We start from the raw sequence: 21,779 nt of genomic DNA, 5'->3' as shown, positions 1-21,779 counted from the left end.
TGGGGTGGAGGGGAGCATAGATTTTAGGATTCTGCCTACCACACTGCTCTTAGGTCCTTCTGCACTTACTACCTTGTGAATCCTAAAGGCTCAGCAGCCTTTGTATATTTTGTAGTCTCTCTCTTAATTTTAACAAAATTAAAATTTTTGTTTTCCACATACTTGTGGCTTTCATAAGATTTCCATGATGAGGGGGGAAACTACTGATTAATGCATCCATGTTCACATTGAAAGTTTCTCTATTTTTGAGAGTGATTTATCCCTTAATCAAATTGTTTTCTGATTCCGAGATTTGTTTCTTTAGAATTTTGGTTCAGAGTTATCTCACATGCTGCATCTAATAATTTGAATATCTGATTTAGGGAGTGGTAGGGGACCTAAATCTGTTCTTTGTTGCTTTTGCTCACCCTAGCTTATTTCCTTCTATATTTGCCAGTACTTTTTGTGAGCTCACATTTGTTGAATTTAATCTGGGGGAATCCTGAGAGTCTAAATTGGGGATAGTTTGCTTCAGAGAGGATTTGTATTTTCATAGACTCCTTCAATTGTTGTTTTAAAGGCCCTAGGCTTCATGTAGGAGGCTTGCTATAAGCTTTCCAACCTTGCCAGAGGTCCAAAAGCTTTGTCTCCAGATGGTAGTTCTGATCCTAGGATTCGCCTTGGGACATACTTACATTTTGAATTTGTTTATTTCTCCCTGATCTGGTTTCAGTTCACCTATTTTCTGTTTCTTCCTCCCTCCTTCCCTCTCTCTCTTCTTTCCTTTTTCATATCCTCTCTTACTTACTTCCTCTCCTGCTTAGGTTGTGCTAATAAAAGCACAGAATCAAATGTATGGGACACAGTAGCTCCACTGTACTCAGCACTGGTAAGAGTAAAATATTGTGCTCTATTCTGAGAACACTTTTTTAAGGAGATCATGATCAAAGTGATGTACATCCAGAGGTTCAGCCATAATAAAGATGAAGAACAGGTAAGTTTGTTTACTTTGTTTACCTGGGAAAAGAGAAGCCATGTTATAACTCTTCAAATCTCTGAAACGATCTTGTGCTCAAGAGAAATAAGGCTTATCTTCCATTTTCAAGAAGCAGAAGCAACAGGTGCATCAAGCAAGGAGGTTCACATTAGCTCAGCATAAGATGGAACCTATGATTATACTTGTACAGTATTGGAATGGGCCGCCTTTGTGAATTGTGTGCTCTAGACTCTGAGCTTATGTGGAGGTAAGATAACTATTCTCAGCAGTAGTTTAGAGGCCAGGAGTACATTTCTACTTTGACTATGATGCTGTACCAAATAACCTTTACTCTCCCTTCCTATGAGCCCAGATTCTAGGCTTGTTTATTCCATGACCCTTATACATTTAGATAAAAAATAAGAAATGATACCCATCTGGAAGAAACATTTATCCCACATTCTGACTATAATGGAAGGAAATTTTGTGTCACAGTTTTGAAGAAAACTTTCAAATTGGTAAATAAGAGTAATCGTTAATATATTTTACTTCCAAATTAATTCTCATAATGTGCCAAGAAAAAAAGGCAGTTAATTATTACACAAAATATTCTCCTCATGCATATCAACAGTGGGAGAAAATATGACATATTTTTCAAGAATAATGATAAGGTTCACTCAAAAATAGAAATTTAGTTCATCTTAAACTAAATAGAACAGACACTAAATGAGAAGAGATGACACAGCATGAGCTATATGATTACATTTAAAATACTCTGCAGGCCAGAAGGGAGCGGCATGATTATTTAAAGTGATGAAAGGGAAAAACCTACAACCAACATTACTCTACCCAGCAAGGCTCTCATTCAGATTTGACAGAGAAATCAAAAGCTTTACAGACAAACAAAAGCTAAGAGAATTCAGCGCCACCAGAGCACCTTTGCAACAAATGCTAAAGGAACTTCTCTAGTCAGGAAACACAAGGGAAGAAGAAGACCCACAAAAACAAACCTAAAATAATTAAGAAAATGGTAATAGGAACATACACATCAATAATTACCTTAAATGTAAATGGATTAAATGCCCCAACCAAAATACACAGACTGGCTGAATGGATACAAAAATAAGACCCATCTATACAAGAGACCCACCTCAGAACAAGGGACGCATACAGACTGAAACTGAGGGGATGGAAGAAGATATTCCATGCAAATGGAAGTCAAAAGAAAGCTGAAGTTGCAATATTCATATCAGATAAAATAGACTTTAAAATAAAGACTGTTGCAAGAGATAAGGAAGGACACTACGTAATGATCAAGGGATCAGTCCAAGAAGAAGATATAACAATTATAAATATTGAAGCACCCAACATAGGAACACCTCAATACATAAGGCAAATGCTAACAACCATAAAAGGGGGAATCGACAGTAACACAATAATAGTGGGGGACTTTAACACCCCACTTACACCAATGGACAGATCATCCAAACAGAAAATAAATAAAGAAACACAAGCTTTAAATGACACAATAGACCAGATAGATTCAGTTGGTATTTATAGGACATTCCACCCGGAAGTGACAGAATACACTTTCTTCTCAAATGCACATGGAACATTCTCCAGGATAGATCACATCTTGGGTCCGAAATCAAGCCTCAGTAAATTTAAGAAAATTGAAATTGTATGAAGCATCTTTTCTGACCACAACACTATGAGATTAGAAATCAACTACAGGAAAAAAAAAGAGCTGTAAAAAACAGAAATACATGGAGGCTAAACAGTGCACTACTAGATAACCAAGAGATCACTGAAGAAATAAAAGAGGAAATTAAAAAATAAATAGAAACAAATGACAATGAAAACACAACAACCCAAAGCCTATGGGACACAGCAAAAGCGTTCTAAGAGGGAAGTTTATAGCAATTCAATCTCACCTCAAGAAACAAGAAAAATCACAAATAAACTATCTAACCTTACACCTAAAGCAACTAGAGAAAGAAGAACAAAGAAAACCCAAAGTCAGTAGAAGGAAAGAAAGCATAAATATCAGAGCAGAAATAAATGAAATAGAAATGAAAACAATATCAAATATCAATAGAATTAAAAGTTGGTTCTGGGCTTCCCTGGTGGCGCAGTGGTTGAGAGTCTGCCTGCCGATGCAGGGGACACGGGTTCGTGCCCCGGTCCGGGAAGATCCCACGTGCTGCAGAATGGCTAGGCCCGTGAGCCTCTGTGTCCGGAGCCTGTGCTCCGCAACGGGAGAGGCCACAACAGCGAAAGGCCCGCGTACCGCAAAAACAAAAAAAGTTGGGTCTTTGAGAAGATAAACAAAATTGATAAACCTTTAGCCAGATACATCAAGAAAAAAGGGAGAGGACTCAGATCAATAAAATTAAAATGAAAAAGGAGAAATTACAACTGACATCACAGAAATACAAAGGATTATAAGAGACTACTACAAGCAACTATATTCCAATAAAATAGACAACCTTGAAGAAATGGACAAATTCTTGGAAAGGTACAACTTTCCAAGACTGAACCAGGAAGAATTAGAAAATATAAACAGACCTATCACAAGTAATGAAATTGAAACAATACACTACTTAATAACAAAGTGATCACTGAAGAAATCAAAGAGGAAATAAAAAAATACCTAGAAACAAATGACAATGGAGACACAACGACCCAAAACCTATGGGATGCAGCAAAAGCAGTTCTAAGGGGGAAGTTTATAGCAATACAAGCCCACCTTAAGAAGCAGGAAACATCTCGAATAAACAACCTAACCTTGCACCTCAAGCAATTAGAGAAAGAAGAACAAAAAAACCCCAAAGCTAGCAGAAGGAAAGAAATCATAAAAATCAGATCAGAAATAAATGAAAAAGAAATGGAGGAAACAATAGCAAAGATCAATAAAACTAAAAGCTGGTTCTTTGAGAAGATAAACAAAATAGATAAACCACTAGCCAGACTCATCAAGAAAAAAAGGGAGAAGACTCAAATCAATAGAATTAGAAATGAAAAAGGAGAAGTAACAACTGACACTGCAGAAATACAAAAGATCATGAGAGATTACTACAAGCAACTCTATGCAAATAAAATGAACAATCTGGAAGAAATGGACAAATTCTTAGAAATGCACAACCTGCCAAGACTGAATCAGGAAGAAATAGAAAATATGAACAGACCAATCACAAGCACTAAAATTGAAACTGTGATTAAAAATCTTCCAACCAACAAAAGCCCAGGCCCAGATGGCTTCACAGGCGAATTCTATCAAACATTTAGGGAAGAGCTAACACCTATCCCCCTTCTCAGAGGGAGGAACACTCCCAAATTCCTTCTACGAGGCCACCATCACCTTGATACCAAAACCAGACAAGGATGACACAAAGAAAGAAAACTACAGGCCAATATCATTGATGAACATAGATGCAAAAATCCTCAACAAAATACTAGCAAACAGAATCCAACAGCACATTAAAAGGATCATACACCATGATCAAGTGGGGTTTATTCCAGGAATGCAAGGATTCTTCAATATACGCAAATCTATCAATGTGATTAACCATATTAACAAATTGAAGGAGAAAAACCATTTGATCATCTCAATAGATGCAGAGAAAGCTTTTGACAAAATTCAACACCCATTTATGATAAAAACCCTGCAGAAAGTAGGCATAGAGGGAACTTTCCTCAACATAATAAAGGCCATATATGACAAGCCCACAGCCAACATTATCCTCAATGGTGAAAAACTGAAAGCATTTCCACTAAGATCAGGAACAAGACAAGGTTGCCCACTCTCACCACTCTTATTCAACATAGTTTTGGAAGTTTTAGCCACAGCAATCAGAGAAGAAAAGTAAATTAAAGGAATTCAAATCAGAAAAGAAGAAGTAAACCTGTCACTGTTTGCAGATGACATGATACTATACATAGAGAATCCTAAAGATGCTACCAGAAAACTACTAGAGCTAATCAATGAATTTGGTAAAGTGGCAGGATACAAAATTAATGCACAGAAATCTCTGGCATTCCTATATACTAATGATGAAAAATCTGAAATTGAAATCAAGAAAACACTCCCATTTACCATTGCAACAAAAAGAATAAAATATCTAGGAATAAACCTACCTAAGGAGACAAAAGACCTGTATGCAGAAAATTATAAGACACTGATGAAAGAAATTAAAGATGATACAAATAGATGGAGAGATATACCATGTTCTTGGATTGGAAGAATCAACATTGTGAAAATGACTCTGCTACCCAAAGCAATCTACAGATTCAATGCAATCCCTATCAAACTACCACTGGCATTTTTCACAGAACTAGAACAAAAAATTTTGCAATTTGTATGGAAACACAAAAGACCCCGAATAGCCAAAGCAATCTTGAGAACGAAAAAAGGAGCCGAAGGAATCAGGCTCCCTGACTTCAGACTATACTACAAAGCTACAGTAATCAAGACAGTATGGTACTGGCACAAAAACAGAAAGATAGATCAATGGAACAGGATAGAAAGCCCAGAGATAAACCCATGCACATATGGACACCTTATCTTTGATAAAGGTGGCAGGAATGTACAGTGGAGAAAGGACAGCCTCTTCAATAAGTGGTGCTGGAAAAACTGGACAGATACATGTAAAAGTATGAGATTAGATCACTCCCTAACACCATACACAAAAATAAGCTCAAAATGGATTAAAGACCTAAATGTAAGGCCAGAAACTATCAAACTCTTAGAGGAAAACATAGACAGAACACTCTATGACATAAATCACAGCAAGATCCTTTCTGTCCCACCTCCAAGAGGAATGGAAATAAAAACAAAAATAAACAAATGGGACCTAATGAAACTTCAAAGCTTTTGCCCAACAAAGGAAACCATAAACAAGACCAAAAGACAACCCTCAGAATGGGGGAAAATATTTGCAAATGAAGCAACTGACAGAGGATTAATCTCCAAAATTTACAAGCAGCTCATGCAGCTCTATAACAAGAAAACAAACAACCCAGTCCAAAAATGGGCAGAAGACCTAAATAGACATTTCTCCAAAGAAGATATACAGACTGCCAACAAACACATGAAAGAATGCTCACCATCATTAATCATTAGAGAAATGCAAATCAAAACTACAATGAGATATCATCTCACACCAGTCAGAATGGCCATCATCAAAAAATCTAGAAACAATAAATGCTGGAGAGAGTGTGGAGAAAAGGGAACACTCTTGCACTGCTGGTGGGAATGTGAATTGGTTCAGCCACTATGGAGAACAGTATGGAGGTTCCTTAAAAAACTACAAATAGAACTACCATACGACCCAGCAATCCCACTACTGGGCATATACCCTGAGAAAAGCAAAATTCAAAAAGAGTCATGTACCAAAATGTTCATTGCAGCTCTATTTACAATAGCCCGGAGATGGAAACAACGTACGAGTCCATCATCGGATGAATGGATAAAGAAGATGTGACACATATATACAATGGAATATTACTCAGCCATAAAAAGAAACGAAATTGAGCTATTTGTAATGAGGTGGATAGACCTAGAGTCTGTCATACAGAGTGAAGTAAGTCAGAAAGAAAAAGACAAATACCATATGCTAACACATATATATGGAATTTAAGAAGAAAAAAAAATGTCATGAAGAACGTACAGTAAGACAGGAATAAAGACACAGACCTACTGGAGAACGGACTTGCAGATATGGGGAGGGGGAAGGGTGATCTGTGACAGGGCGAGAGAGAGTCATGGACATATACACACTAACAAACGTAACGTAGATAGCTAGTGGGAAGTAGCTGCATGGCACAGGGATATCAGCTCGGTGCTTTGTGACCGCCTGGAGGGGTGGGATAGGGAGGTTGGGAGGGAGGGAGACACAAGAGGGAAGAGATATGGGAACATATGTATATATATAACTGATTCACTTTGTTATAAAGCAGAAACTAACACACCATTGTAAAGCAATTATACCCCAATAAAGATGTTAAAAAAAAAAAATCTTCCAACAAACAACAGTCCAAGACCAGATGGCTTTTCAGGCAAATTCTATCAAACATTTAGAGGAGAGCTAACACCTGTTCTCTCAAACTCTTTCAAAAAATTGCAGAGGGAGGAACAATCACAAATTTGTCCTACGAGGCCACCATCACCCTGATACCAAAACCAGACAAAGATATCACAAAAAAACAAAATTACAGGCCAATATCACTGATGAATATAGGTACAAAATTCTCAACAAAATACTAGCAAATGGAATCCAACAACACATTATAAGGATTATACACCATGATCAAATGGGATTTATCTCATGGATGCAAGGATTCTTCTATATATGCAAATCAATCAATGTGATATACCACATTAACAAATTAAGGAATAAAAACCATATTTTCATCTCAATAGATGCAGAAAAAGCTTTTGACAAAATTCAACACCCATTTATGACAAAGACTGTCCAGAAAATGGGCATAGAGGGAACCTACCTCAACATAATAAAGGCCATATATGAAAAACCTACAGCTAATATCATTCTCAATGGTGAAAAACTGAAAGCATTTCCTCTAAGATCAGGAACAAGACAAGAATGTACACTCTTGCCACTCTTATTCAACATAGTTGAATAAGGAAGTCCTAGCCATGGCAATCAGAGAAGAAAAAGAAATAAAAGGAAACCAAACTGGAAAAGAAGCAGTGAAACTGTCACTGTTTGCAGGTGACATGATACTATACATGGAGAATCCTAAAGATGCCACCAGAAAACTACTAGAGCTAATCAATGAATTTGGTAAAGTAGCAGGATAAAAAATTAATGCACAGAAATCTCTTGCATTCCTGTATACTAACAATGAAAGATCAGAAAGAATAATTAAGGAAGCAATCACATTTAGCATCACAACAAAAAGAATAAAATACCTTGGAATAAAGCTACCTAAGGGGGTAAAAACCTGTACTCAGAAAACTATAAGACACTGATGAAAGAAATCAAAGATGACATAAACAGATGGAGAAATATACCATGTTCTTGGATTGGAAGAATCATTATTGTGAAAATGACTATACTACCCAAAGCAATCTACAGATTCAATGTAATCCCTATCAAATTACCAATGGCATTCTTCACAGAATTAGAACAAAAAATTTTACAATTTGTATGGAAACACAAAAGATCCCAAATAGCCAAAGCAATCTTGAGAACGAAAAAAGGAGCCGAAGGAATCAGGCTCCCTGACTTCAGACTATACTACAAAGCTACAGGAATCAAGACAGTATGGTACTAGCACAAAAACAGAAATATAGATCAATGGAACAGGATAGAAAGCCCAGAGATAAACCCACACACATATGATAACCTAATTTATGACAAAGGAGGCAGGAACATACAATGGAGAAAAGACAGCCTCTTCAATAAATGGTGCTGGGAAAACTGGACAGCTACATGTAAAAGAATGAAATTAGAACACTGCCTAACACCATACAGAAAAACAAACTCAAAATCGATTAAAGACCTAAATGTGAGACCAGACACTATAAAACCCTTAGAAGAAAACATAGGAAAAACACTCTTTGACATAAATGGCAGTAAGATCTTTTTTGACCAACCTCCTAGAGTAATGAAAATAAAAACCAAAATAAACAAATGGGACCTAATGAATCTTAAAAGCTTTTGCACAGCAGAGGAAACTGTAAACAAGATGAAAAGACAATCCTCAGAATGGGAGAAAATACTTGCAAACGAAGCAACTGACAAAGGATTAATCTCCAAAATATACAAGCAGCTCATGCAGCTCAATATCAAAAAAACAAACAACCCAATCCAAAAATGGACAGAAAGCCTAAATAGACATTTCTCCAAAGAATATATACAGATGGCCAACAAACACATGAAAGGATGTTCAACATCACTGATCATTAGAAAAATGCAAATCAAAACTACAGTGAGGTATCACCTCACACCAGTCAGAATGGTCATCATCAAAAAATCCCCAAAGAATAGATGATGGAGAGGGTGTGGAGAAAAGGGAACGCTCTTGCACTGTTGGTGGGAATGTAAATTGATACAGCCACTATGGAGAACAGTATGGAGGTTCCTTAGAAAACTAACAATAGAACGAACTAACATATGGCCAGCAATCCCACTACTGGGCATATACCCTGAGAAAAGCATAATTCAAAAAGAGACATGTACCACAATGTTCACTGCGGCACTATTTACAGTAGCCAAGACATGGAAGAAAACTAAGTGTCCATTGACAGATGAATGGATAAAGAAATGTGGCACATATATACAATGGAATATTAGTCAGCCATAAAAAGAAACGAAATTGAGTTATTTGTAGGGAGGTAGATGGACCTAGAGTCTGTCATACAGAGTGAAGTAAGTCAGAAGGAAAAAAACAAATACTGTATGCTAACACCTATATATGGAATCTAAAAAAAAAAAAAAAAATGGTTCCAATGAACTTAGGAGCAGGACAGGAATAAAGACGCAGACGTAGAGAATGGACTTGAGGACACGGGGAGAGGGAAGCGGAAGCTGGGACGAAGTGAGAGAGTAGCATTGACATATAGACACTACCAAACGTAAAATAGATAGCTAGTGGGAAGCAGTTGCATAGCACAGGGTCATCAGCTCAGTGCTTTGTGACCACCTAGAGGGTTGGGATAGGGAGGGTGGGAGGGAGACGCAAGAGGGAGGGGATATGGGGATATATGTATACATATAGCTGATTCACTTTGTTATACAGCAGAAACTAACACAACATTGTAAAGCAATTATACTTCAATAAAGACATTAAAAAATAAGGGAAATGCTGAATTGAATATTTAATAAATTAATCCCCATGCTGAGAGTTGCAGTTCCAGAAGTATTGCCTCTTGCATGACAGGACTTAATCAGTACTAGTTAATAATGGTTTGAGGGCAGATCAATGCCTAATATGTTTGCAATACAAATTAGAAGCACAGAGGAATCATACTCAAGGTTAAATTCTTCTGGAAAAGACTGTTGGTAGTTATGAATAGTTAAAGGAAAGGAAAGAAGATTGAAGCTTTCATTGGTGTTGATTCCTTTGAGAGTTCCTGGGTCGTTAAACATGAGCTTATTCATATAAACTTTGGTCCTGATTTCTAGGTTTTACTATTTTTCTTTCATATTTTTCATGTAACTGAATTGTACCAGATTGTCTTGGGTGCTCAGCAGTAGATTCTGGTTCTAATATCCATACCGCTTCTCACAGAAGGAAGAAGAGGAACAGGAAGCAGGGAGAGGGAAGGCAGAAGAGAGGAGAGGAAAGAAGGCAAGAAGATGAGTAGAGATGGAAGAGGAAGGGATAAGTGGAGGAAAAGTGGGGAAAAGGAAAAGAAGAAGGGAGAGGTGGGAGAGAGGTCAGGAGACAGGGGGGACAGAGGGAGCGGGGAGGACCAGACACCTCTCATTCATTTTGACAAACTGGTGAACTCTAACTTTTTTATACAAAATATTTGAAAGTGGGCCCCTAGATGTATATATGGAGGTCCTTATTTCTGGGGAACTAAAAAATTACTATGCAACCCTTGATTAGGACATAAATACTCAGTTTTAAGCTTCTAAGTTTTATACAATTTAAATACAAGTTTTCAATAGACTTAAACTAGATTCAACATGGAGATGGTACAAATTAATTTTCTTACATAATTAAAATTTTTCTCTCAGGTAATTGCATGACATTTGGTAGAAGAATTTTAATGCTGGGAGAGGATACAATGATGGTGACTTTGGAAGGTCCTGAGCAGGGGCTTTTCCAAGAACTGAGCAGACTATTAAGACAGGAAGGAAAGGAGATGGTAAAGAGGTTAACCTCTGTAGGCATTTACATCTGGCTGGGTTACATCTGTTTTAGGTTTGCTGTTCTTGTCAGGTCTTCTTGGCAACCTCTTTAAGGATCTGATAAAGCTAATAAAGAAATATACTAGAGTAGGCTCAGATGAAGGGATTCCCACTTCCCGAGTTGGTCTGCCTGCAATTATCTTACAGAGAAGTCCTGTTTCAGCCACCTGAGCTGTGATTTTCTAACCCCAAGGATGTTACGGTGAAAAGAGATTAATATAATAGAAGGCATTGCATTAAGCCCTACACTACATTGGTTTGATGAAGCTTGAGGAAAATAGGAATAACTGAAGTATGTTGAGGGTCAGTGATTTTATAAAGAATAAAGCTTATTAATAATGGTCTTGAAAAGATTCCATATGAATACGAAACCATTGTTATCACTGATAACATCAAAATATCTTGCCAACATTTTTCTGATTCAGACTATTAAATTTCATATTAAAATATGATTAAAAGATATTCATTAAATAGACCTTGTAGACAGACAAAGCTTGAAGAACAGTGAAGTATAGTTAGGAAACTCTACACAAACAACAAGCACATTTTAGAATACTTTTCCAAAATGATAAGGACAAAGTTGGGATGTAGTAATAGCATTAGTAATTGAAATTTAATTGAGGGCTGAGCATGTATTAGGAACTGTTCCTTCTGCTTTCAATATATTTATCATCTTATGTAATTCTCACAAAACCCCTCTGCAATAAATACTGTTCTATTACTGGTAAGGACGGAATCAGGAACGAAAAATTCCACAGAATGTACTGATGTATACAAAGAGAATAGAATACGTCTGAACTTGAGGGTATCAGAGAGTTAATTTCCTACATCTCAGCTCGAGGATGTTGAAAAGTATTTAGTAGACACAGAAGACAGTAAAGTTTATAAAGCTGATACAAAGAGGAAAGAGGAAAGAGCTGATATAAAGAGGGAAAAAGCATTTTCTTAGACTTCAAAAGGCTGTCACCTTGGCTTAAGGAACTCTAAAATAACAAATTATGTTTGTTTTGTTTGTTTTCATACTATATTGCTACTTGGTGTGCTAAAGAGCTTTTAAATCTCAGCAGCACCAGAGAAAGGGCTTGGCTCTGAGTCAGATTGGCTACAGAGACCTGACATCTTGGTTGCACATATATTATGTTGCTATCACTTAAAGCATAAGTAAAATAAATACACTTTAAGCTTAAATAAAATAAAATAAACTGAAAGATAGTATGATGGTAATAATTTTGGAGTGACAGCAATGTGCTATGCTTTGGACAGAATTGAGCTTAACTTGGATCTTGTTTACCGTTTTAATTTCTATTTTTCTTTTCATTCTTTCAAGAAGAAAAGGGCAAAAATAGCTGTCAGCGCTCTACTAGCACTAAGCTGGTGACAGTGGACTATTTATTTGGTTCTAAAAAACATGGCTTAACTGTAGCTGTCAGTAAAATAGGGGCCTAAGCATACCACAGGTGCCCACACTGGGTACCACAGGTGCCCACACTGAGTACCACAGGCCACAAAAAAGCACTTAGTAGTTGTGTGTAATCAAATTTGTGAAATCTGATCCAGAAGAGCACTTCGCTATCTATAGGAGTGCCATAATAAATCTTCTGTGAACTATAAAATCTATTTGTAATGTAAAATATCTCTTAATTTGTGTTTTTACATTTGAATTTTTTGTGTAATGTGGCCTTCTTAAAGTAAGAAACTTCTATAATTTATGGAAGCCCGGATAAATCTAAGGTAATCAAACATAATATTCATTCATTAGTTCACTGATGGTATGTATATATGGTATGTATATATTAAGCGCTATGCCAGGTCCGAGGGATGGCCATGATTAAGTTCATTAATGCCCTTAAGGTGCTCAGCTGAGGTTGGGGAGGAGAATTCTGATGTGCTAAATACTCTTTTCTTGGAAACTCAAAAGTGGAATAAGCACAAGATTTCCTGACGGCAATGCTGTAGATAATCTTTTTAAAATCTCCTTCTTGCATATAACTTACAAAACAATAATGTGATGAGTTTGTATTGTCACCACATATTAACTGTTAAATGTTAAGGCGAGAAGAATTTGGCAAATCTTGGGGAGCTGAATGCCCTAGAGCCCTAAACTGTACCTAGAGATTGAGTCTTTCAGCCATTACAGCCTGAAGGGACCTCTGATTCTTGTGTCCTTCTCAGCCCCCTCCACGATCCCATTCCCTCCCTCGTTTTTCAGAGGAAGAAATTCGTGCTCAGAAAGGTTGAGAGAACAGCTGAAACTGGGACCAGCCAAGCCTTTTTCATCCTCAAACTTTTTAGCTGATTTGCTAAACAATTCTGCTCCTCTTTCTTATTTAGAAAACTATATAGAAAAGACATATTTTATGGTTTGAGGGGTGTTCTCTTGCTCCCTTTTAGTTAAATTTACATAACTTGTAAGCAGAAGGTGTGGTGGCAACAGATGATGAATGGTAAAAAGAAACTTCCGCAAGGACAGCCCCAATAGACCAGCTCCGGGCTCAGGTCCACTTAGTCCTCCTTAAGTGACCCAGCGCTCCCCCTTAACTCCGCCCACTCTGAGGAGTAGACTGTTAGGAGAGCGAAACTACAGATCCCAGGATGCAGGTGTCCCTCTCAACCTCTATATAGCCCGCTCGCTCCCCTCATTGCATTCTGGGAAGTGTAGTTTCTAAGCAGTATCTGCGTTCACTGTCTAGGAAACCAGGGCTTTTAGGCTTGAGAGATACGTCTTTCTACTGGCCCCGCCCTTTACATTGACCCCGCCCCAGGTTGCTTAGGAGATGAGAGAAGCCGAATCTTGGGCTGTGTCGGCACAGGCAACAGGATAGGTGCAGAGAGAAATCCTCTGAGATCTGTAACAGGAGGGCAGCCATGGGGAGCTGTGACAGCTCCTGCCAGGGTTGGTGTAGCGGTAGTCAACACTGGTTTGAACTTGGACCCACGGACTTGATGGAGCGCAAGGGCTCCCTAACCCTCCGCTCCCATCACAAGAAATACTCGAAGCCAGTGCTGGTGTATTCCTGGTGAGCGAGCTCTCTTGCAGTTTCTAGGTGCTGGGAGAGGGAGAAGAAGGGAAGGGATGGGGGAGGAGAGGAAAGGAGAGTAAGAGAGAGAGGACAAGGGTGGAGAGGATAAAATAAACAGAGAAGAATGAGAAAAGAGGAAAAGAAAAGCAGAGAAAGAAAGAAAAAGATCATACAAGAGAGAGAACTGGGAGAGAAGAAAGAGAAAGGAAAGGGAAACATCTTCAAAGGAGAGATGGCGAGGGTCAGAGTGAGAGTAGGGGCAGGGAGGATGAGATAGGAAAGCCCTCCAAGAGCAGCTCCCTAGCACACACGGAGACCTGCTGCAGCCAGACCCTGTCTACCAGAGGTCATAGATCACCCACACAGTGTAGGTGGAGGGTGTCTGCAGAGGCCTGGAAATCATGTTCTGAGACGAGTGCTTACTTACAAAAGGCAGGGTCTGTTAGGAGACCGAGGGCACAGGAGGAGGAGATGTCTGTTCAGAGGATGGCCTCCAGAACTGCCGTTTCTTGGGGGCAGTGAGGCACAATGAATGATTTGAAAGAGGTCGTTAAAATATTCCCTAGGCTACTAGGACTATTCTGGCCAGAGACTGCAGACCGGCATCCCTCACTGGGTAAACCAACAGACATAGTTTATTTGACATGCACTGTGTTTACATTTTTCTTTTAAATTAATTGCCCACATTTAAAACCAGGAGATTTCACGTGGAAATCTAGGATTGTGTCTTCTCTTGAAAATCTGAAAGGCTTGGCAACAGAGGATTTTATTCTTTCTGCCAACTATGAATGTACTGGAGCTGAACACTGGCTACTCCTTAAGATGAGTCTACTCCTTCTTTCTGTGGTAATTTCAGGTTCTTTCCTGGCTTCAGGAAACATTTACTTCCTCTGCATTAGGCTTTGGGTTTGGAATTCACTTAGAGATTCTCCTGTTTATTAAATATTACAGTGACTGATAGTGAAACCATGACATTTAATTGGCAGAACAGTGGGGCCTTTTAGGGTATTTAGAATTCTATCCTTTGGGTCAATTTTCCTGGCTGTACTATTGACAGTAATTGTTTTTGGACTACTTGGAATATTCTGGGAAAGAGGAAGATTTGAAATGAAATCTCAAATCTTGTCTTCTTTATACTTTCACCTTTGAAAGAAGATGATTTTGACTCTAGCCCTAAGGCTAAGTCCTCTTGATCCCATTCATTCATGTAATGTATAATATGTGAATCCCATTGTTTCTGTCTTGCAAACTTGCTACAGCCTACTCACTTTCCCATGAACTCTCTCCCTTTTACTTCTCATCCCTAAAACCAACTCTCTGCCTATATTGAGCTCACTGTGAGAGGCTATATTAATTTAGAATAAAAATCTACATTGGGAAGCAGAAAATCCTCCTTTAACCTCATACAGGGCTTACCTCACAGCCCTCAAGCAAAACACTTAGCTCTTTCATGATTTTGTTACTCCATAAGGATTTAGGTCATAATATAAATCACTGCCAGAAATTACTGTTAAAGAGAAAGACCTTTTTCAAGTGGACAGTGCTTCTGCTCCCTTCTGTACTACCTTTGCTTTGAAAAGTTGCCTTGTGGACATCATAGACATCAATAGCAAAACCACAGAAGAATATAGATGAGAAGGAGATGAGGAACTTGGTAGGAGAGAAGGGTGGTGTAACACAAAGTCATTCTGGCCACTGCTGGAAATGTAGAGAGTTCTCATGCTGTTGGTTTTAGAAAGGTTTGGGGGCAGTAAGAAATAAATTTAACCCAACAAACATTTTTGTGTCATGCACTGTGCCGTGTGTTGGAGACACAGAGATGGATAAAGTGGATTCAGTGAGATAATTTGTATAAAGCATTTAATACCATGCCTTGCACATAGTAAGCAGTCAATAATATATGGTAACTAATATTTATTTAGGATAACATAATGGTTAAAAGCTTGAGCTTTAGGTTTGAATACCAACTCTGCAGCTTTTGATATAACAAGTGACATGACTGTTCTAGGCCTCTGTTTCTGCAACTGTAAAATGGGGGTGATAGGATTCTTGTAAGACTAAACAAGGTATTGTATGTGAAGTATCTTCTGACATATAGCCTGGCACATAGTAAGCACAGTAAAGGTTATATACATGTACTAGGACATGGTCACTGACCTCAACTAATTTCATAGGCCAGTAAAGAAAAACGTCAGTAAATTCAGTATAATCTGATTTGTGCAAAATAGAGATGAGTATAAGAGGCAAAAGTAACAGGAGGGGGAGGTTAGTGTGTATATGGTTTTCTGAGCAAGGTTTAGAAGGAAGAATAGGAGTTCCATAGGTATACAAAAGAGAACAGGCAAGTACAATGTAATAGTAAGAAGCAGCATCATAGGGAAATAGAAAGAGTTCTTTATAGTTGGTAAATACACTTGATCTCATTATCTGTAAATTCTGTGTTTGCAAATTCATCTACTTGCAAAAATTTATATGGAACCCTACATCAATATTTGCAGCACTTTCATAGTCATTTATGGACATGTGCAGAGAGGCAAAAAATTTGAATCATCCCACACACATATTCTCAGTTGATGTCAGACACTCTGTCTTCTTGTTTCAGCTCCTCTTACTGTAAACAAGTATTCTTTTCATGGTCTATTTAGTGCCATGTTTTTTGCATTTTTTTACTTTTTGTTGGTGATATCATTGTTCAGATGGCCCCCAAACATAGTGCTGAAGTGCTGTCTAGTGTTCCTAAGTGCAAGAAGGCTGTGATGTGCCTTATGGAGAAAATATGTGCATTACATAATTTTCATTCAGACATGAGTTACAGCGCTGTTGGCTGTGAATTCAGTGTTAGTGAGTCAACAAGATATATTAAACAAGATGTCTTTAAACAAAAGCGCACATAAAACCGGGTCATGTATTAATTGGTTGTTGAAAGTGTGACCAGAGGCTCACAGGAACCTAATCTTGTATTTCCCCTAGGAGCAATGATTCAGTATTTGCTAATTGTTTGTGACTTTATAGAACATAACAACCTTGAATAATGAGAATCAGTTGTAAGATTTGAGAAGCACTTGCATTTCTCTGAGCTGGCTGTGCTACTGGCATCCTTGTTTTCCTTCTGTATTCAACCAGTCACCAAGGTCTGTCCTAGAAAACTGCGTAAAGTTCAAATTGTGTAAACTTCCAAATGAATAAATGTCATTGACCATTTTGTTTTTATGCATTCTGGTCATAATTGTTTGCTTTCTATTGAGTTATTTTATTATATATTAAAAATTTATTGAATTTTAACCTTTTATTAGTGGTTATTTAATCAATGAATGCCTACTATCTAAAATACACCATTTGGGTGGCCTCCCAACTGAGTATTTGATCAGCTAAGGGACTGTGCCTATAGGTTTGCAAAATAGAATTTAACTGGGAGAAATTCTGAGGTACCTCTGCTTATACAGTAAACATTTGGATAATTCCTGTGTTACTCTTTATGTGGAATGTAATACCACATTGAAGTCTGTTTGACTTCACTATACATATTAAAAACAGTTGTGTATAATAGACATGATAAAGTGAAATACCCAGAATGGTTGTTAGAGATATTTATTTCTGGTCCATTATTGGATAAGAGGTTGCCTAGGAACCATGTCTTCCTTGTAGTTGGAGTGGTGGATAGAGAGCCATATTACCTGCATCACACCTTGATGCTTCTGAGTGAGAAAGGCCTTTTCTAGAAATTATCTTTCTCTATTCATTCCTACAGCATTTATGGAGCTATATCATCAGATGTTTCCATCGGGAATTATGAGTCAAGGGGAAATTTTCTCTTAGGATATTTTCCCACTCACTGGAATAATGGAATACTAAGAACCAGAACAACTACATTTGCCCTTAATAAATTCTCTGGTGTAAGGCTAGTTCTTATTTATTTATTTATTTATTTATTCTCATCTCTTCTACCTTGGCCAAATTGACATCTGTTAATAACTGATGAGCCAGAAAATTTGTTCGAGTTTCCATGAAACAGTTCACGCTCTGGTCTCCATGGTGACACTTAAGAGTTTTAAGGACTTAGCTTAATTTTATATATTTGTAATTTCAATTACTTCTCTCTCCTACGTAAGCCCAAAGTTAAAGAGCCTGGGCATTTTACTGTCCTCCCCCAACCCTGTCTGCATTATAGGAAGAAAACAGAAAGAGAAAGGGGAAAAAGGAAGTAAAATTAAAATCCGGTGATAATTGTGGGGTAGGGAACTTGATAGTTTTAAAGATTTTTACAGAAAATCATTTGGGCTGGAGAAAGAAATTAAAGAGCTTTCTATGATGCTCTTCAGACTTATACCCTATTGTGCTCTTTGAACAGGGAGTTCATATGTATTCAAGGTACTCCACATTCAGAGGAGAATCCAGTTTCAAGGCACTAGGCTATCATTAGTATACTTATTAGAAAACAGAGATAAATTTTCTGATTTGCTGTATGTTCGTCCTGTAAATACAGCAGTTTTCTCAGGGACTAACCTGGAAGTATTTAGAGTCCTTCACACCACTAAGGACCAAGCTAGAGTTACATAGATCTTCTTTAGCCAGCAATCCCATCTTCTCACATCTCCAACGCACAATCAGGATAAAAAGGCAAAGAAAATAAGAAAGCCCTTTAGTAACCACATGTTGCAGCCTGCCTCTGTTGAAATCCATACATGCTTCCCCTTCCAGCAAGCCTCCATCCTTCTATTTTAACAACTTAAGCCCTCAATCGAAAGCTTTTAACTCTTATTTTGTGCATTTTAAATATTTGGTTATGTGGAAAGGAGAGAGAAGAGACTTTAAAGAAGCTTTTTTGGTTAGTAATGAGAAGTGAGAAGAGCAAGCCTTGGGGCAAGGGATAAGAACACCGTGGGTGCTCAAATAATGTTTATCAAAGAAATTAACAAATGAATGGAGAGAAAGGACACACACACAAACACAAAAGGCACTGCAGGCTGGGGGCCTCTTTTTTTATGCTTTAAGAAGACCCTGAGGTAAGGACTACAGGATAATGCAAATCTGTAATAAAGCCAGAGCTGATTTTCACAGCCCTGATCCTTTTTTTAAAAAATTTTATTGAAGTATAGTTGATTTACAATGTTGTGTTAATTTCTGCTGTACAGCAAAATGACTCAGTTATACATATATATATTCTTTTTCAAATTCTTTTCCATTATAATTTATTACAGGATATTGAATATAGTTCCCTGTGCTACACAGTAGGACCTTGTTGTTTATCCATCCTATATATATTAGTTTGCATCTGCTAATCCCAAACTCCCAATCCTTCCTTCTCCCAGTGTCCTCTCCCTTGGCAACCACAAGTCTGTACTCTGTCTGTGAGTCCGTTTCTGTTTCGTAGATATGTTCATTTGCGTCATATTTTAGAGTCCACGTATAAGAGATATCATATGGTATTTGTCTTTCTTTTTCTGACTTACTTGGCTTGGTATGATAATCTCTAGGTCCATCCATGTTTCTGCAAATACACAGCCCTGATCCTGATACAACAGGATGACATTGAAGCATGTTTGGTCACCTCTGTATAGGTGAATTTAGAGGGGTATAAATCATTAGGCTTCCGATTAGAATGGTAAAGAATTTAAAAATGGGAGCTAAGCTCATATTCTTCCTAGATGCGGTACATGACTTACTAGAGACTGACGGGTACTTAGGAAATTTTGAGTTAAATAGGGACAAATGGTATTCACACTTTAAAGAGACATCTTAATTTCTTAACTCATACTTTAAAAAACATTGTAAATTATAATACTGTGTGACCATTTAAGATGATGTGATAGTAGACCAAAGACATGGAAATATATTTACTATCTGGTCAGTAGCAGAATTAGAAATTTGCATTCAAGTCAGATGCATATATAAAATTTGTTTTCTAAAACTGATCCTCATGGTTTTTCAACTGTTGATTACCAGAGAAAAGTTCAAACATGCCAATTGAAGGGTTTCTCTGTCTCTTTGAGTTTAAACAGTTTGTTTTGGGTTAAAATAGTCTCTTTCAGAACAGTGCCCACTCTTCTGAATCCTACCTCATCCACCCTCTCCTTTTCCTAGTGGTGTGTGTGTGCATAAGGGACTGAAGTTATATGACATTTGGGGGACGGGGGAGTGAGGCTCCCAGATCTGCATGTGGGTCCTTATTCTTGTTCACCTTATCCTTTATCCAACTTCTGTGCCTGCTGCTGGTGAACTTTTGACTAATCCACTTGGTTTGTTAAAGACCTGAGGTCCTGCTTTCAGACTCATTTCCATTTTGGCTCTCCTTAGGACTGTAGATCCTTAAGTCATGCTCATCCTCTCCTGGCCCCTGACTTAGGCTGGTGGTAGCCACTGTGGTAGGGGCACCTCATCCCTGAACATGGTGGCCTCGTGGCTGGCCCACTGACACTCAATTCAGCTTTCATCAAATGCCCCGCAGAGAGGGTGTGCGTATGCTGTGGTTTGCCCAGTGGAGTTTACTCCCATTGGCCTGAGATTTATTAAAAGCCCTTCTCTCATTTTTTAAAGTGATCTTCTTTACAAAATAAATGATAGGGTCACCCTACTTATGCTGTGTTTGGGAGCTTCTGGATCTGGTTGTTAATAGAAGTTTGAGAAATTTAGACATTTTACTTCTTAGCAGGTCCTGACTTTCAAGAAAAACATCACTCAGGACTAAAAAATTTTATTGTTAGTCAGAAGTTAATCACCAGCACTTTATTTTTCTTCATATTCCTGGCAAAACAGTCCTATATCTTCCCAAGGCAAATGTAGATGCCTCTGATTTATTAGAACAAAGGTTATTTTAAAGAGTTAAGCAAAGAAAAGTGCAAAGATTAATATTTGAAAATATAATCTCACTTTAAGTAAGTAAAAAAAGGAACAGCATGTTATGAATTCTTTTGATAAAAATATATGTCTGTATGTATTGAAAAGAGACTGAAAGGATATTTACCATGTAACACAAAATATTTATTACTGGATGGTGGATTTATGGACTATTTGTCATTTTCTTTTTTCCTCTTTGCCACTTTTACATTTTCCATAATGAATGTGTATTATTTCAAGTAAAATTACTTGAAAACTTTGATATCACTTTCTACAGCTCTTCCCCTGAAGCAAACATTCTCTAAATGATCAGGATTTAAACAGAATACTTCATCTCTTTCAGAGTCTGAGTCATTCTTCATGGTTTATTATGAGTCTTTTTTAAATATCTTTTTAATTGCTAGTTTATGTTGGGTAAAAAGGATGATGCTATTCACATTCATTTGGTTTAACCACGCTTTCATTCTTGTCTATGTTCTATAATGGTAGATCCTATGCCATGGTTATTTTTAATCTAGTGCTACATTCTTATTCCTCAACATACACACATATCCACAAATGCTTTTGAATGTAGTAGTTTTGCGGGGGGGAGCACCTTATTTTCTATTTTTCAGGATGATGCAGGACATTCTACATCCTTTTGTCATGACTGTATTTTTCTTTCAATGCTATTCTCTTTAATGAAATCCCAACCAAATTCATTTTCTGAAAACCAGTGGTTATAAAATTGTGCCTTGACCTTTTCGTGAGGTTTTGCTCAATTTAACTGGTGGCCAAAATAAAACAGCTTTACTTGCAAGATAACCCTTGCTCTGCAAGGCAGAGTATTGTAGGACAGGCATTTCCTCATGTGGGTGCACTTGGGTTAGGAAAGATCATTGCTGTATACAAGTACCTCTGCCTGAGCCAACTCCCTATGTGTCCTTGAGACCATCTCTCTCCTGGGCAACAGGAGTCACCAGAGGCTTGTCATAATGCTACTGTAGTCTTCCTCAAAGATAGTCACAAGTGCTTTTTCATCAGCTTTCTTTCTCTTACTGATGATCCTTTTCTAGGTAAGGATGTAAGGAGTGAAGGAGGAGGTAA

At 37.7% G+C, this 21,779-nt stretch overlaps 1 protein-coding gene across 6 annotated transcripts in view; it reads left to right on the top strand.

The window, feature by feature from the left end:
• The window catches only part of CFAP95 (cilia and flagella associated protein 95), a 122,367-nt gene that overhangs the window by 26,001 nt on the left and 74,587 nt on the right, over positions 1–21,779 (top strand). For 3 of the 6 annotated variants that reach the window (XM_027105718.1, XM_027105716.1, XM_027105715.1), the window contains exon 2: positions 804–973. The exons of the other annotated variants lie outside the window; for them this stretch is intronic. In XM_027105718.1, coding sequence (XP_026961519.1) covers positions 920–973 — 54 coding nt within the window. In that variant the 5' untranslated portion in view covers positions 804–919. The remainder of the gene's footprint in view (positions 1–803; positions 974–21,779) is intronic. 6 annotated transcript variants of the gene reach the window in all.

This window comes from Aethalodelphis obliquidens, unplaced genomic scaffold, assembly GCF_003676395.1.
Source record: "Aethalodelphis obliquidens isolate GAN/ISIS:26980383/991018 unplaced genomic scaffold, ASM367639v1 scaffold7, whole genome shotgun sequence".
Classification (NCBI taxonomy): domain Eukaryota; kingdom Metazoa; phylum Chordata; class Mammalia; order Artiodactyla; family Delphinidae; genus Aethalodelphis; species Aethalodelphis obliquidens.
This window is presented reverse-complemented; position numbering and strand designations above follow the sequence as displayed.